The sequence below is a fragment of the Gossypium arboreum genome, chromosome 10 (genome assembly GCF_025698485.1).
Source record: "Gossypium arboreum isolate Shixiya-1 chromosome 10, ASM2569848v2, whole genome shotgun sequence".
NCBI lineage: Eukaryota > Viridiplantae > Streptophyta > Magnoliopsida > Malvales > Malvaceae > Gossypium > Gossypium arboreum.
The window spans coordinates 104853107-104871193 of NC_069079.1; the positions used below are offsets into that span (position 1 = coordinate 104853107).

The following is an 18087-nucleotide window of genomic DNA, read 5'->3' on the forward strand; positions in this document are numbered from 1 at the left end:
AAAATTGGGCCATAAAATTTCATCTAAATTAAAACTTTTCAAACACATGTAAATAGTCCCTTATACAGGCATTCGAGGGGGTGGTTCGAGACTAAACCGAGGACTTTAGAAAGCTCTGGGAAAACTTAGAGAAATTTTCATGAAACAGGGTCACACGCCCGTATTGACACAGGGACACGCTTGTGTGTCTTCAACATGCCCGTGTCCTCAGGCCGTGTAACTCTCTATTTATAACGCTAGCAAAACAAATTGATTCACACGGCCAAGCCACATGCCCGTGTGCTAGGCCGTGTCCTCCACACGGCTGAGACACATGGCCGTGTCTCTGCCCGTGTAGCCAACACTTAGGCTATTTTCCAAGCCTTATGTTGTCCTTAATTCTCTCCCATACTTGTACACATTATAGACACGCAATATAACATCAATTTAATGGTTAATCATCCTTTAGTAAAATTTCGTTAAAACATTTACATGTTGTCATACATGTGTTTATTACCTATACTCATGTTACACCAAGTTAGACATTCCAATTCACATTCTACAATTGTCCATATTCAATCATTATCAATTTACTACCATGCCACACATTCATTTCATGTCCACGACCACCTCGAATGGTCTTAGAGCATTCATCATGTACAATTGTTATACTAATCATTCATAACAACCAATTATAAACACATCACAAACATTAACACATAGCAAGAATACTTAGGCTTACAAGCCATAACTATTTAAGCCACATCTCATGGTCATATACAATAAATCAATATAAGCCGATACATTTGGCTAATCATAACGACATCTAACATTAAAACTAGTCCTTATACATGCCACTCACTTGAAAGTATTTAATACACATATGACAATACTCTGGAGTTGTTGGCTTGATAGTGTGATGCTGCCTCCGACGGTTTCCAACCTCGAGCTGACTTGAGAACACTAAGGAAATGGAGAGGAGGGAGTAATATTAAAGCTTAGTAAGTCCATATGAAAATAATAAGCAAATTATCAACATGATTCCATGAAAATGTAATCATAATTACACTTTTGCTGATTTTCTGGTCATGCTATTTTCTCGAGTCATAGTTACTAATTTATTTATATCTGGAGCTACGAAAATTAAAATTAAGATCTGTTAATTTTATTTGAAACTAGACTCATATATCTTATCACCATAAAATTTTTAGAATTTTTGGTTTAGCCAATTAGTACAGTTTATTCATTAAAGATACCCCTACTTCACTATCTTACAGTTCCGACCTATCTTCATTGAAAATTATTTATCTCATGTACAGCTCTCGGATGTTGCTCCCATCAATTTTTATTGAAAATAGACTCATTAAGGATTTTAATCATGCAAATTATGACCCATAATTATTTTTTAAAATTTTTAATGATTTTCCCAAATCAGAACAGGGGATTCCAAAATCATTCTGACTCTGTCTCACAAAAATCTAATTATCACAGAATATGAAATTCTTTTGCCTTCAACATTTCTTTTATGAGAAAATAGACGCATTAATATTTAATTTCATATCTTATTCAACCTCTAATTCAATTTCTACCATTTTTGGTGATTTTTCAAAGCCACACAACTGCTGCAGTCCAAAATTGTTTTATTACAAAATTTCACTTTTACATAATTTCACTTACTCCATTCTATCTTACCAAAAGATTCGCTCAACCATCGAGCACATTATTCACAACTTTTCACATAGATATACTTGCACTTATTCATCACATAGTCATGTACATATGTATTTTTCACTTAGCAAAACATCAAGAACATGTTATATCATCAAAATAATCACATAATATCAAATTATTTGCATATATATACTTACAGCTCATGTAATATCGAAGATGTAGCATTCAAATATAATATTGCATTATTAAAATCACATGAACTTACCTCGAGTTCGAGTACGACTATATATTCTAATTTAGTCTATAATCTCATTCATTTCCAATCTATGCCCGAATCTCATTTTCCTTGATCTATAATACCACATTTAGCTTATTAATTAGTCACATTATTCATATGAGTCCAAAAATTATACTTTTACAAATTTTCATTTTGACCCCTAAACTTTCACATATTTGCACTTTGGCCTCTAGGCTCGTAAAATGATTTTTATTCAATTTCCTTGCATTTTTTGCCTAGCCAAATCATTTTCATAACTGTAGCAGACCTAATTTCCACTAAATCACACTTTTATGAGAAATTTTGTAACTTTTACAAAACGGTCATTTTTGACAATTTCATCGAAAATCACTTGGTAAAAGTCGTTTATTACACACCGAGCATTCATATTCTACCATTAGACATCAAAACACATGCATTTCATCTGTGGGTAAATTTTTAAACACAAACCCTAGCTCAAAATATGGGTAGAAATGAATAGATCTTGTTACGAGGATTTCAAAAACATAAAAATCATTAATAACGGGGCTAAAACGAACTTACAATCGAGCTTGGAAGCTTGAAAACCCCTAGCTATGTCTTCTCCATGCAGGTTTCGGCCATGGGGTATAAGATGGACAAAAATTGGCTTTTAATTTTGTTTTTAATTCATTTTAATTACTAGATTACCAAATTGTCCCTAACTTAAAAATATTCCATTTCACCCATTTCATGTCCATTTTTGTCCAACAAATTATCCAATGGTCTAATTACCATTTAAGGGCCTCCAATTTAAAATTTCATAACAATTAGACACCTCTAACATGTAGAACTCAACTTTTTCACTTTTTACAATTTAGTCATTTTAACCAAATTGAGTGCCCAAACGTCAAAATTTTTGAACGAAATTTTCATGAAATCATCCCATGAAATTGTAGACCATAAAAATATAATAAAAACAAATTTTATTGTGTCAAATTTTTGGTCCCGAAACCACTGTTCCGATTAGGCCCTAATTCGGGATGTTACATCCATACTCGTGTAACTCTCTGACCTAGGTCACACGGCCAAAACACAAGCTCGTGTGCTAAGCCGTGTGGTGTGACATTAAGATGCAGGAGTCACACGGCCAAGCTACATGCCCATGTGCTAGGCCGTGTAAAAATACCTGAGCATTCTGTTTCTCAATTTAAAGGATGCAGGGGACACACGGCCAGACCCACGCCCATGTGATAAGCCGTCTGTCACACACGGCTGAGACACACGCCTGTGTCTCTGCCCGCGTAGACAAAAATAGGCTATTTTAAGGCCACATTTCTCACCTATGTTGATATCAACCTATACACAACATTTTGATTCATCAATACATCCCAAACAAGCAATCAAAACAAGCCAAAATCATGTTTTAAGCAAATCATAACATCACATATACTCAAATACTTAAACTTACCTATTTAGTTCATCTCATTAATTTATTAAAATTTACTACCAATTAAATACATACGAACATATATCATTCACATCCACATTTCAATTTACTTCATTTCCAAACCAACATATATATATACCTAATTCGATTATTTAAACAAAACTTCACTCCTATCATTTATACAAACCAAGCTTTAGTCAAATTCATACCAACCCTATACATGCCATATAAACCGTATTTAACGTACAAAAACTACCGGAATAGGCTGGATAGTGTGACTTGATGTGTTGATCCAATCTCCCAACCTCACAATAATCTGCAAGGACATTAAACAATACAAGTAAGCTTAAAGAAGCTTAGTAAGTTCGATGGTTAAACATAAATCTTACTGAATTCTAATATAACAAATCAAATAAGCAAATTATTCATGCAATCTCCCTGTCAATCACAACCTTAATCAATGATCACACTTCCTTGAAATCAATATCAATAATAAATAGTAAGTCTTTAGATTTCAATTACATAAGTCACTAATTGAATCTTACCAAACCGGAGAACGGCTTACTGATATGAGTACATCGTTTCCAAAAGCTCGAAGGCTAAACAGAAGCACATAAGTTCTAAATAGAAACCCATAAGGTTGAACGGAAGCTTATAAGAGCTGAATGGAAACCCATAAGGGTTAAACTGAAGCTCAATAGAGCTGAATGAAAACTCATATGAGTTAAATAAAAGCTTGTGAGAGCTAAACAGAATGTAAACACGAAGCTCGCAACAAATGCTGAACCTCAGTTTACTTTGGTAATTTGCCGTCAATTACTCCTTTGCTGTCTTACACCATACAACGATTGTACTCACTTCCGCGTTCCATTTAAACTGGATATTCACTTCAATTTTATAATTTAAAATATTCCATTTTTCAATAATACATTAAATACTTCATTCATCAATTCTATATAATTATTAAAGTTTAACCATATGAACTTACCTGGGTTAATTTGTAAGATTTGTATAAGTTTAGGACTATTATGCTAATTTCCCTTTTTCACGAGTATCTACGGGCTCTTGATCTAAAATATAAAATTATTCATTTATTAGCATATATTTCAGTTCCAATTCACTTCACACTTAATACCCTTCAATTTTTGAAATTACATAATTACCCTAACTTTTACAACTTTTACAATTTAATCCCTTATTAATTAGTCTATTAAATGAACTAATTTTTCTCAATCGAAAATTTATCTAAATATTCTAGGCTATTATACAGCCCTTGATAACAAAAATTAATATCAAACTCAAATATTTATTATTTTCACAATTTAGTCCTAAAATCAATATCTCAAAATTACTATGTAAAATCACCATATAACAAAATTAAAGCTCTAAATCCATGTTATTTCATCAAAAATATCTAGTATTCATCAATGGTAACTTTCAAAATTTCCAATAAAGTCAAAGACTAATGAAATAGTTAGTTGGACCTAATTGTAAAAGTCTTAAAAACATAAAAATTTCAAGAGAAAGGGCAAGAATTGAACTCACTTGAAGCAAAACTATAAAAACCAACTTATGGAGACTTTCCTATGGCATTTTTGGCTGAAGATTGATGAAGAATTGTCTAGATTTCTTTTTTTAATTTCAATTTGTAAGTTTAATTTCATATAAATTACAATTTTGCCATCCATTTCAATTACTTTATTATTTTACACTTATTTGCTGCCCCAACCTTTTATTTTTGGGGAATTTGCTCCTTAAGTCCTTCTTTGTTTAACATTTAATCCATTTAATCACTACTTCTTACAATTAACAAGTTTTGCACCTTTTTCAATTTAGTTATTTTTAATTAATTAACTATCAAAATGTTAAAATTTTCTAACGAAACTTTAATACTACCTTAATGACTTTCCGTAAATATTTATAAAAATATTTACGGTCGATTTATAGAAACGAGGTCTCAATATCTCATTTTCTAAAACTACTTGACCTAATAAATCTTTATAAAACACAAATTAATAATGTCAAAATCTTTCTAAAATCACATTTGACTCGTAAATACTAGATAATAAATTTACGAGCTTACTCGTCGAATTTGGTGGTCCCAAACCTCTATTTTCGACGCCATTGAAAACTAGGCTGTTACAAATATATACTAGAATTCCTACCACACAAGTATGCATATGGAAACAACAAATTTAAAACACAAATGTGTGTTTTTGATGATCTATTAGAGGAACATCGGCAATTGAAGTGCAACTGCAGCGGAACTATGGGCGATTTTTGATGGCCAGCAACTACTTTGATCCAAAGGTTCCAGCGACCTTTTTCCTCAAAAGTGATAGCAAAGTTGTTGTCCAAGCTTGTACTAGTGAAGATGGCAATTATGGGAACTACACGCTGACCTCGCGCATCAAGGAAATTTTACATATGAATTGGAGAGCCCATGTTATTCATATTTATAGAGAGTCCAACACTACTACACACGCATTGGCAATTCTTGCAAGATCCCAAAAGTAAGTTTTGCATGTTCATACAGCTCCACTGACTGGACTTGTTGCTTTGTTAGATACTAATTCCAGGCCTACATATGCTATGTAGTTAGTTTTGTTTCTATTCAACCAAAATAATAATAATAACATACAATAGATAATGAACGTATGGTTTGAAACTAATTAACAATAACACATGAAATATGTACAATGTTAAAATTGAAAAATTTAGGTTAAAAATGGTTATCATGGTGTTGGCATCAATCTTGAGTGGATGTCGAGTTAACTTATGACACCAACTAAATCAAATACATTAATATATACTAGAATCCCTATCACATGCATATGCGTGTGAAAAGAAAAATTTGTGAACACAAATGTGTGATTAAAAAGAGCATACAATAGATAATGAAACGTATGGTTTGAAAATAATTAATAATAACACATGAAATATGTACAATGTTAAAATAAATAAAAAATAGATTAAAATTGTTTATCATGGTGTTGTCATCAATCTTGAGTGGGTGTCGAGTTAACTTATGACACCAACTCAATCATATACATTAATATATAGTAGAATCTTTATCACATGCATATGTGTGTGAAAACAAAAAATTTTGAACACAAATGTGTGTTTAAAAATAACAGAACATAGATAATGAAATGTATGGTTTGAAATTAATTAATAATAACACACGAAACATGTATGATGTTAAAATGAAAAAAAATAAATTAAAATTTTTTATCATGATGTTGTCATCAATCTTGAGTTGATGTCGAGTTAACTTATGTTACCAAATCAATCAAACACATTTATATATAATAGAATTCTTATCACACGCATATGCGTGTGAATACAAAAAAAATTGAACACAAATCTGTGTTCAAATATAACATACAATAGATAACGAAATATATGGTTTGAAACTAATTAATAATAACATATGAAATATGTACAATGTTAAAATTAAAAAAAAAGATTAAAATTGTTTATCATAGTTTTGTCATCAATCTTGAGTTGATGTCAATTACACACACTGTAACATCCTCCACCCGACCCAATCGTCGGGTTCAAGCTATAGGATGTCACATTCGTTGCCAGAGCAACAACAATAAAAAAACCATTATAAATAAATCATTTAAACATTCAAACTTTCCCTAATCATAGTTATCACATGCTATACAAACTTTTCTAAGACTCAATCGAGCTTACGAAAGCTCATTTGTTATTCCGAATATGAAATAAGAACAAATTGTAAAGTTTTCAAAATTTCGGGTTAGGTATTGATACCTTTACTAGGTACCTATACCATTTTAAGCTTTGATGTTTTAAAAATATTTGAACTAAAGCAAATGTATCGATACTAGACATAAAGTACTGATACCCTTGTCAAGGTATCAATACCTCATCTTAGTACCAATACCATTTTCAGGTTTGATATTTGAAAATTTAAGAAAAATCAACAATGTACCGATACCCCTTTCTAGGGTATCGATACCTCTGAGCCAAAAATGTCAAAATTTTTTAATTTAGTACATATTTCATGCCAACTTAACCATTTACCCAAATGGTGCTTAAATTCACACTAAAACCTGCATAAAACAATCCAAAATCACACCTAAATATACTATAATGCACAATTCCACAATTTGGCACCAACATATCGATGCAACTTATACCAATTTAACTTATTCATTCATATATATAGCATTTCATACCATCATCTAAACCATTATAATTTAAACTCAAATATGCTACAATAAGCTATTAAGTATGATTCAAGTTCATTTTCCGAAACTAATCATTTCAACAAGATATAAACATTACTAATTCAAGCATAAGGTTGATCACAACTATACCAACTTCCAAAGCTAACCAAAAGCATAACTCCTATATACATGCCACAAAATTGAACTTTAAAACAATTAAAAGACTACCAAATCAATAACGGGATAGTATGAGCTTCTTGTAAATCTGGTCGACACATTTCGCTAGTTGGAAATCTACAGGAAAAAGGGAAAACAACGGAATAAGCATTTTGAATGCTTAGTAAGTTCATAGGTATTTAAGAAATAAACTTACCTCAAATTACAATCAAACATATCAAACTAATTAACTTGTAAAAATATGCCTAACATAGCAAATCACAACAATAAGGTGACTTCATCATCTGGCCAATCGTATATCAATTCAATATTTAACATCTCAATTCAATTCAATTCAATACCATTCACATGAAATCAACAATTCATACCGTTTGCATAATCCAATCAACATTTAACCATTTTAAAACCAAACTCATATCATTCCATTGTCATTTTTCATTTTCAATAATCATTTAGCTCGAAGAACTTTAATGAACAAATTTAGAAAAACGGGTAACTACACCACACCAGATTGCTCACCCGAGTAGTAACTACACCACACCAAGACACTAAAGTGCAAATCCCATAGGCTATCGTATATGATCGTATAACAATACGTTCCTCCACCACACTAGGGTCTCCAAAGAGATATTCAGTATTCGATGATCCACAAAAAATGCTAGATTTCGATATAAACAGTAATAACTTTGTACCATCAAATATATCTCTTACAAGTGCACAATTAACCCTATTGGTATGCCAATGGTATCTTATCCTTTATTACGTTCATTTGGACACACTTAGCACATATAATCATTTTACAATTTAGTTCATATCTCATATTTTTATACCAAATTGCAAACAATTCAAATTTTAATCAAAGATACACAAGTTTATAATTCAAATACATAATAATCTCGATACAATCATACCATATGAACTTACCTTAAAAAATAGCAACAAATAAAACATCGATGATTAATCCGCAATTTTGCCTTTTTCTCAATTTTCCTTGATTTGATCCAATTCTCGATCTATACAATAATTCATTTCAATTTATCAATTCAAAGTACTTTGTATCATCCTATTAGATGCATATGAAAGTTCAATTCCATTTTTCAAATGTTCCTTAAATTTTCAAATTTATTCAATTTAGTCCCTAAAAACAAAATTGTCATAACTTTCAATTTGAGCCTTAATTTTGAAATTGATCTCAATTACATCATTCTATAGCTCTCTATTAAAAATAATTATATAAATTTAACATCAATTTTGAAATTTACACACATTAGTCCCTAAGTTCAAAAACTAGCAATTAAACTTTACAAACTATTCGTTTTTCACTTCTAAGCTTAAAATCTAACAATCTAATACCAAAAGCTTCAAGAAATCAACAATGAAAACTTTTGAAAACTTTAACAGTTTTACAAATTGGTACACGGGATAGCTAAATCAACCTCTTAGCACCTCAAAAACATAAGAATTACAAGAAACAAACTTAAAATTGCTTACCAATTGAGATATTAAAATTGTAAAAACTTTGAGACCCTTTTTATTTCTTCAACATTTGACCAAGGGAGAAAAAGATGATGAAGGTGGTAAAATGACATTTTTTTTTCTTTTTTTATCTTATATACTTAGATTAATAACTAATTGATCTTAATTAACTAAATTAACCTTAATTAATCATATAATAATCTTACTTAATCAAAGATAGTGGATGATAAGATTATCCTCCAATATCTATCAATAAAAATGGGTCCAATTGCTCAATTGGTCCCTTAGCTAATTAAAAATCTATAGCAATTGAACTTTTACAATTTAGTTATTGTACATTAATTACCTATCTAATTGAAAAAATTAAGGGGCCAAACTTTAATTGAACCTTATAATAACCTTGTAAATATTTCACTCGTCAAAAATAGGTTTCCAAAACTATCGTTTCCAACACTATTGAAAATCGGGTTGTTACACGCACACAATTGATGAAGATAATAAGGTGTGCATAATTGACTGCCTCCAAACATGCGAACGTTTAGTGTAAAAATCTTCCAAATAAAAATATATAAAATTAGTGCAGTATCTGCAAGTGAATAGGTCAAATTGTAATATAGTTTAGTGTTACAATAGAACATAGAGAAGTATTCTGAGGATCATACCAAAGGGAGGTTGAATTAAATCTAAATATATTATCTACACTAGCATATCTAAACACTAATCACCAAAAATCATATTACGATAATTAAAATTAAGAATTAAGATTATAAAATAAAAACTAACTATTAAAAACAAAGTTAACAATCGAAAATCTTTCAATTAACAGGCAGAATTAACTTGTTTCAGTAGTTGAAATTAACTTCGAAATTCGGGTTTTCATTAGGGAATTAGTTATTAATTAAATAGTATTACCTCTCGGCATCTACTTCTTAACTAATCGACCAGTACACGCTTATCTCTTGACCTCACTTTCCTGATCGGGATTGTAACACCCCATACCCAACCCGATCGCCGGATCAAAGCTATACTGTGTCACATTCGTTGCCGGAGCAACTACAATCAACTCACAATTAATATATACACTAAGCATGACAAAATTAAACTATGAAAAATTTAATTTACATATACTTTTATTCATATGCATATCAACTATGTATATATATTACTATTAGAATGTAAAATATAACATTTGATTATAACATCATTTGACTACTACAAAACCTATCCTATTAGGTATTTGTCAAACATAAGTAATATTTTATAATGTAACAGTCTCTATGCTAAGTAAAGTATTCAATGGTATTTTTATAATGTAAGTAGATAATATTAATATTAACAATTCTACAAAAATAAGCATATATATCTATATGCACATATTTACTATATACTTATAACTTAAAGTTACCAAGCTTAACATTCATGATAATAAACTTGTTATGTGAATAAAACCAACACTTCTTCTTCTTGCTTCAATACAATTCACAGAGTCAATTCATTATACTCATATTAATAATAATTTTAAACTAATCTATAACACCTTGTAATCCAACTCGATTACTGTATAGTTGATATGTGATTCTGTTTTCTGAGATATGGGTCTCAGGTTGGTACAAGGAATGGGTCGTTGATAACCATGCAGGGTTGTAGGAGATGTGTATAAGTTGGTGGAATGTGTCCGCCTAAGTGTTGTATGTGTTATGTTAAATCGGTATAGTGTTGTTGCCAAAGAACTGTGGATAGCAATTTGCGTATTATGTCTATATGACAGAGTTTCACAGAAAAGTCTATTTTTCTTTTTCTTATGAGTACCGATGCTTGATGATTATCGGAGTTCTTGTAAAACTAATTGTGTCTATTTTGGAACTTACTAAGGGCACGTTTGGTTCGCTGTAATAGAATAGAGCTGTAATCAGTAATTCAATTGTTTGGTTGAATGGAATGGAATAGAACTGCAATGATATTCTTGTGTTTGGTTGAATGGAACGATGTTGTAATAGTATAGGAAAAAAAGCTGAAATGACCAGAGTACCCTTAACAGATTTTTTTTAAGTACATAATTATTGTTATTAAATTTTACTAAGATTATTATTAAAATAATAAATAATTTAATCATGTTTTAATATAATTATTACTAAATATAATTAAATAAAAATAAAAATATATTATTTAATAACATTCTTAATATACTTTATATTAAAATATGAATTAATAAAAATCATAATATAATCTTATGGGATCATTGTAATGCCCCGAATTTGGGCCTAAAAGTATTGGGCCTTGAGTATGGGTCTGTAAGGAGGTTGTATATAAGTATTTAATTGTGCGAGGAAATGACGCAATTAAATGTCTACTTTGGTGGTTAATGGCCCTAAGAAGTGTTGGAGAAATCTTGGGTTCAAACTTAGGCTTTAGCAAAAATTTTGTTTTTTAAGTGAATAAAACCCTGGATGCTTGGAAGTAGGCCTTTTAAGTTATGTGTTAAATAAATGACACAAGGAAGCATGTGGCTTAGTGGTTGGGGTGTCATTAAGGTTGTAAGGAAGCCTGGGTTCAAGTTTTGGCTATTGCAATTTATTTTGGTTTTTCTTTTGGAGGAACTTGGATTTTGGCCTGTAGACCTTTTAATTAATTGAGGATAAAATATGATATAGAAAGAGCCTGTGGTGGAGTGGCAAGGTGGCGTGTTGTGTAACTGTGAGGTCTAAGGTTCAAGTCTTGGGGTGCGCAATGGAGTATTTAAATTCGTGGTAAGTGATGAATATTGGACTGCACTATGTAGGTCACATAACCGTAATTGAATTTGGGCTAAATGGGCCACACGAGCTTGTGGGCCCACTTGGGCCAAGTAATGGGCCTTAAACCCATTTACACTGTTATGATCATTTAGGTTATCTGTGTCGCTGAGGCAACTGTAGACCTTCGAAGAGGTCGTTATCTGAGCTGAGACCCCAATATTGGTAAAATTATCGAAATACCCCTGTAGTCTAAAATGACCGTAATACCCCTGTATGGTAGAATGACGATTATGCCCTTATGTTCCATATGACTGATGTGCTTATGATTTACATATATGATTGTACTGAGTATGACTTTGCATACACGTATTATTTATGACATGACATACTGCATGGGGTTGGGTAATTATTGACAGAGGAAGTGTATGTCCAGTAGCTGTTCAGTGCAAGGCTTTCAACCTTTTTGTGATACTTATGGCATATAGTCGTTCTGTTAACTGGCAGCGTTGCTGCGATAATTACGGCCTTTAGCCGTTCTGTCTACAACGTTGAGCCGTTCTGTTGACTTAGTGTTGGAACCGGTGCTAAGCTTGGTGTGTTAGCTGGGTGGGTCGATTTTATCCCCACATGGTGTGTTGGTTGGACTGGGCTGGGAATCTGTCTGCATATCTGCATCTGATACTGATTCTGATAATGGGCTAGGCCCAATTGATTCTGATGAGGGCTGGGACCCAAGTGAAATTGTACTGGGCTTAGGCCCACACTCATTGTTCTGTTACTATAATGGGCTCCGGCCCAGACTGATTCTGAATTTTGTCTGTTTACTAACTATTTTAATTTAGGAGGGGATTACACACTGAGTTTTCATAAACTTACTCAATTTATTAACTGTGCAGGTAATCCCTAGCCTTAGGCGATTTGGAGCCGCGAGAGACTCGAAAGTGGCCACGAGAGACTCGAAAGTGGCCACACGACCGCTAACGCTCTGCTGTAGACTTTTTATTTGAATTTTATATTTTGAGGTTTAATTTTGTAACAAGGCCATTGAGGGATTAAATTTTTAATTGGGGTTTTGATTTCCTTATTTAAAACTACTAAACACGAATTTTCAAAATTAATAACTATTTAAAAAAACACTTAAAAACAGACGCTTTTATAATTCAAACTTTAGTAGCTTCCGCGATTTGAAATAAAATAAAGTATCAATGCCAGACAGTAAGTAAATGTTTTTGACAAGATGATTTGCTAACCTTGAACAAAAGGTTTTAATCATAAAAATAAACTTTTAACGACAACTCAATTTTTGAACGACGCTTTGATGTGACATGCCAGATTTGGCCATAATGTCTAAGCCGGGTTTGGGGTGTTACAATCATAGTTGCCAAAATTATAAGTATTGATCCAAAAGCAATAATTATTCTCATTTTGTATATATGAAAATATCAAACATTTATACACCAAACAAATCCATGTTTTAACATAATTTAATAAAATATATAATTTAATAACATACTTAATATAATTATTTTATATTAAATAATATTAAAATATTTTTTATTTTTATATAAAATTATATTACAATATTTAAGATATTTCATTTACTACAAAATAATACATTATTATTTGAATCCATTGCTTCTCAAGTTATGTTCATTATAGTTGACACACAACAAATACATTTTAAAAGAAATGGTACATTGAAGGAAACCTATTCTTTTAGGCTCCAATTTACAGTTAACTAAGTTTAGGAATTGATTAAGAAAATTACAAAATATATAGATAAAAATATCAGTTAAAATTCATACACTAGAGTTAGTTCCAGGATTAATAATGTCCCAAAGTAACTTCATTACTAATTCAGTCTCATTCGGGTTGCTTGCACCGAAAAATGTAACAACAGCCAAGCAATGAAGAATCTGCGTAAGATAAGAAACTTATAACAAAAGTCCATGAAGCATAATCATGAAAGAGCTATCCAAAAAATCAAATTGTGATTAATTATCTTATCACTAGTGTTACCTCCAAGGTCTTAGATTTTAGTCCTCCCTGGGAAAGTGCAGTCATCACATCTTCATATGCTTCGTGCACCTTCTCAACAGAAGTAGTAACCATTGACAACAATCCTACAAGAAGAATATGTACCAAAACCATAAGATAAATTTTAAAGTTGAAAAAATAACATCTAATAATATTTGCACTTCATGAAGCATGAACCTACCAATAATATGTGCTGCTTGCTTCATTTTTGTAGGCGAACCCTTTTTAATGAAATGCAAGCATTGATACACTAGTGTTACAAAGCTGCAACAAGACAATTATAATTGTGAGCATTACCTGGTTGAAATGTATTATCAAAAAAGAAGATCGAATTGGCAAGTCTTAGAGACAATGGTTAGGTACTTCTTGAGAATGAAATTCTGACTACTAAATTCTTTAATGTGAAGTTATTTATCCTTTACACATTTATATAAAACCCCTGAAAAGGAAGTAATGCCTTCTTCAGCTCTACAAATTTTTGCTTGATGTTGAGAGTTAAAGCCTTGAGAATTGTTGAAAGTGCTTCCTCTCTCATCGATGCCCTGTATTTTAGAAATAAACCAGAAATAATTTTAAATCGAGTTGTGATGCAGTGTTAGTATCACGTTGAAACCACTTAAACAATTTGAATCTAATGAGTTACTAAAAGTAATTCCGAAACACCAATTTCAGACAAGAGAAGTATGATATACCTTTTTTCCTGACAAATCTATGAAGTAATCATGAAGAGTCTTGCGTAGACCCTGGAAATTGTGCAATCACCTCTAGCAGCATCATCATCATCATCATCATCAAGTAGAATGCCTCTTCTTGATCGTTGGCCGCATTTACCTACAATTAATGATATTAATAATATAAAATTGACTATAAGATCAATGAAAAAAATTGTAAAACTAAACCATATATCCAATGCATATGCATAACTCTACTATATGCATATATATATATTCAATGCATAACTGTTTGACTTCATTCATTCAAACAACTAGTATTAATTTTCAACATATTTTCACAAAATTTCCTTCTTACCACCTTACCATATAATTTCATGGAAAACGTCAACAAATCTCTTTCTAGATATATATATATATATATAATAAACATAGTTATCAGTTATCACATTAATCAAAAACAAATGGATGTTTGGATGATAGCTGGCCACTGTATAGAAGCAATATTTGAAAATAGTTCCTACTAAAAACATGAAACACCATCAAGATACATCTAAAAACACAAATTATAATTGCAGGTTCATATTGCTTACAAGCTTCTGATTTGATGTATTCAGGAAAAAGCAAAGATAGCAACGACAACTTTATAATGTTGGAAATCTATGAAAACTCGAAAAAAGATCATGAAACTTACTATTTCTCCTCTTGTCCATTATCTTCTTTAACTGAAAGAGATCAAGCAAAACCCCAAACTTTTATAATTGCTGCAAAGTTAATGTTAACTACTGCATATATAAACATAATGTACTTTAGTACAACAAAAAATTTTGAAAAAGGCTTACAAAAGATGGTAGACATATATATCAACAACAAAGAAATATAAGAAGGTAAAAAAGGCACTACAAACTCAGCCAAAAATATCCTTCAATTGAAAAGCATTTTCGCCAAATAGGTCAGGTCTCAAGCATTGTGATGTTCTAAACAATGTTATCAAACAGATATTCTCCTAGTTAAAGCTCGGGTTTCAAACATAGAGGGGACAAGACATGATTACTAATTTCATTATAATAGAAGTCAGATGAAGGTCGAAGAATATATAATGGAGGAAAAAGCATTGTATCTAACTTGCAAAAGAGAAAATTCGACCAAGAATTCAAACTTATACATAAAACTAGAAACCACCAGAAGGAGCAGATGAAGTACTTACATTGGAGCTGATGTCCACTTTAATATCAGGTGTAACATTCCTAGACTTCAGCTGGGTATTAACATCAACCAAGAAAAGATCACCTTTCTTCATTTCGGCAGAGGTAATCCCTTGAAAATGAAGGGAAAAACAACAAAACAAGGCCAAATTAATTCAAGTTCTCATAGCAGATAGAGAGATCGAACAACTTCCATGATACATTGCAGTTAAAATATTGAGATAACCATGATGAAATTCAAGAAAAATAACTGTTATTACAATAGGACATGCATTTTATATAAAATTAAATATGACAAAAAATTACAACTTGGGTTTCCCAGGATAAAGCATCTTAAATGTATTCTTTAATAATAATTAAAGAAAACATAATCTAGAGAAAAAAATTAAACAAACTCAGAAAATAAAAACCAAATTTACAACACTAGTGGGAGAGCAAACAATCAAGCAACAACCTTTTTCCTTGTATTTACAAAAAATAAAAACTCTTGGAGAGGGAGAAGAAACAGGAGAAGGAAGAGAAGAAAACCCACTAGTCTTGAGCCAGAAAGAATGGTTTTTGGGGATGGGTTTGGAAGAAAGAGAGGGAAAGAGGTGTTTAGGGGGTGGAGTAGTGTTTAGAAGAAAGGGTTTGAGACAGCAGAGGGGAAGGGAGGAAGTGCTTAGAGGTCATGAAAATGGTAGTTTTGGAGGCAAAAGAGGAGAGATTGCGAAGGAGGAGATGGAAGTGTTGATTGTGGAAAGGAAGACGCATTATCACTCAAACATTATGCTTGCTTGGCTACCTGCCTATTTTTCCCTCTGCCGAACTTGAAGGAAAGAAGGGAGTGACTGTCGATCGGGCTGAGTCTGAGATTTATTAGGTGAGAAATTGGGAAGGCTAAAATTGATTTTTCTAAACAACGAATGAGCCATTCGGTGGGGAAAAGAGGGAATAGAAATGCTCAATATTCCCTGCATAAGGCTATAATGGAATACAGCAGTAATAGGGTATTCCACTCAACTACTCAACCAAACGATTCTTTTTGATGGGCCCACTGAATATTATTGAACCAAACATAGCCTAAGTTCAAATGAACTTACTCAGTTACTTTTCATTCTCAAGCATTTTGATAGTAGAAGAAAGATCAGTAGAAGGGCACCACGACTATGTGGTGAATGGTGTATAAATATGTTTTGTAATTAAATTTTGTAAGTAACTATATCATTTGTATTGTTTTACCTTAAAAGAGAATTACCCCTTATTTTGAATGCGTAAGTCTAACCCTCTTGATTTACTGATCGTGAATTTTTATGATTTCAATATATACTGATAACTAGGCAGTAGTTGAATAATAGATTTTTCTTTTATAACTTTTATTATTTCCTCTAAAGACATATTATCAAATGAAAGAAGAAAAATCACTTTTACACTAAGGAAAATTTTCATAATTGTCTTTCTAGAAATTTTAAGTTAAGTTGAAGGATTTGAACCCGTTAGTAATACCACAGTCCGTCAGACAGTCTGTTTGGCTGAATGATACATGCCATGTGCAACACCCCTAACCTGTTTCTGTCATCGAATTAGGGTTACAGAGTATTACAGTATAGTTCAGAACATTTAACTTCAAAAACTACCAAAATGTGACTAGATAGTACTTTGTAACCCTAATCTGACGACAACGACGGGTTAGGGTGTTACATTTAGTTGTATTAGATTTTAAATGTAACACCCCTAACTCGTCTCCTTCGTCGAATTAGGGTTACAGAGTATTACAGTACAATTTAGAACATTTAACTTCAAAAAGAAATAATTATACAAAATTAAATAATAACATTCAATAACTCATTTAATCAACGTAGAAATACAATTATGGGCCTTAAATAGAGCCTACAGGGCCTTAAAAATAGTTTGGGAATGTTCTGAAATCATTTTAAAAAAAATTAGAAAAGTTTGGAAAAATTGAAAATTTTTTAAAACAGGGGTCACACGACCGTGTGGCCAAGCCATGTGACAAAGCCTAAGCTGTGTGGCACAGGAATATGGCTGTGTGGCCAACCGTGTAACTTTTGAAATAATTTCACACAACCGTGTCGCAGGCTGTATGCCAGACCGTGTGTATATTCGAAAAATTGTTACATGGCCATGTCGCAGACCGTGTGAAACTTGCACCTAAAAATAATAATAACACACAACCGTGTGGGGTGGCTGTGTGTAGCACACAGCCATGTGAAAGCCCATGTCCCAAGCCATGTGCTTCACAAATTGCCCCT

At 31.8% G+C, this 18087-nt stretch overlaps 1 protein-coding gene across 8 annotated transcripts; it reads right to left on the reverse strand.

Annotated features, from left to right (window-relative positions):
- Nucleotides 1–13514: 13514 nt before the first annotated feature.
- On the reverse strand, nucleotides 13515–16819 carry LOC108487219 (uncharacterized). Of its 8 annotated transcripts, none has more exons than XR_001871605.2 (8): nucleotides 16290–16819; nucleotides 15838–15947; nucleotides 15325–15415; nucleotides 14652–14790; nucleotides 14323–14501; nucleotides 14141–14223; nucleotides 13942–14045; nucleotides 13515–13838 (listed from the first exon to the last, which is right to left on the reverse strand). XR_001871605.2 is itself a non-coding variant. In XM_053019686.1 (8 exons), the coding sequence occupies exons 5-8, from the start codon at nucleotides 14492–14494 to the stop codon at nucleotides 13722–13724; spliced, it is 417 nt and encodes a 138-aa protein (XP_052875646.1). In that variant the 5' UTR covers nucleotides 14495–14501; nucleotides 14652–14790; nucleotides 15325–15415; nucleotides 15838–15947; nucleotides 16624–16813; the 3' UTR covers nucleotides 13515–13721. The 8 variants fall into 8 exon arrangements, 7 of the variants coding, with proteins under 7 accessions (XP_052875646.1, XP_052875648.1, XP_052875647.1 ...); XM_053019686.1 differs by having other exon boundaries at nucleotides 14382–14501; nucleotides 16624–16813; XM_053019688.1 differs by having other exon boundaries at nucleotides 14382–14501; nucleotides 15325–15355; nucleotides 16620–16813.
- Between the last annotated feature and the right edge of the window lie 1268 nt (nucleotides 16820–18087).

Coding starts and splice junctions, on each gene's coding strand:
- LOC108487219 (XM_053019686.1), bottom strand. CDS start 14,494: ATGAGAGAGGAAGCACTTTCAACAATTCTCAAGGCTTTAACTCTCAAC. Junction 14,046..14,140: donor GCAAGCAGCACATATTATTG/GTAGGTTCATGC, acceptor TTCTTCTTGTAG/GATTGTTGTCAATGGTTACT. Junction 13,839..13,941: donor TAAAATCTAAGACCTTGGAG/GTAACACTAGTG, acceptor TATCTTACGCAG/ATTCTTCATTGCTTGGCTGT.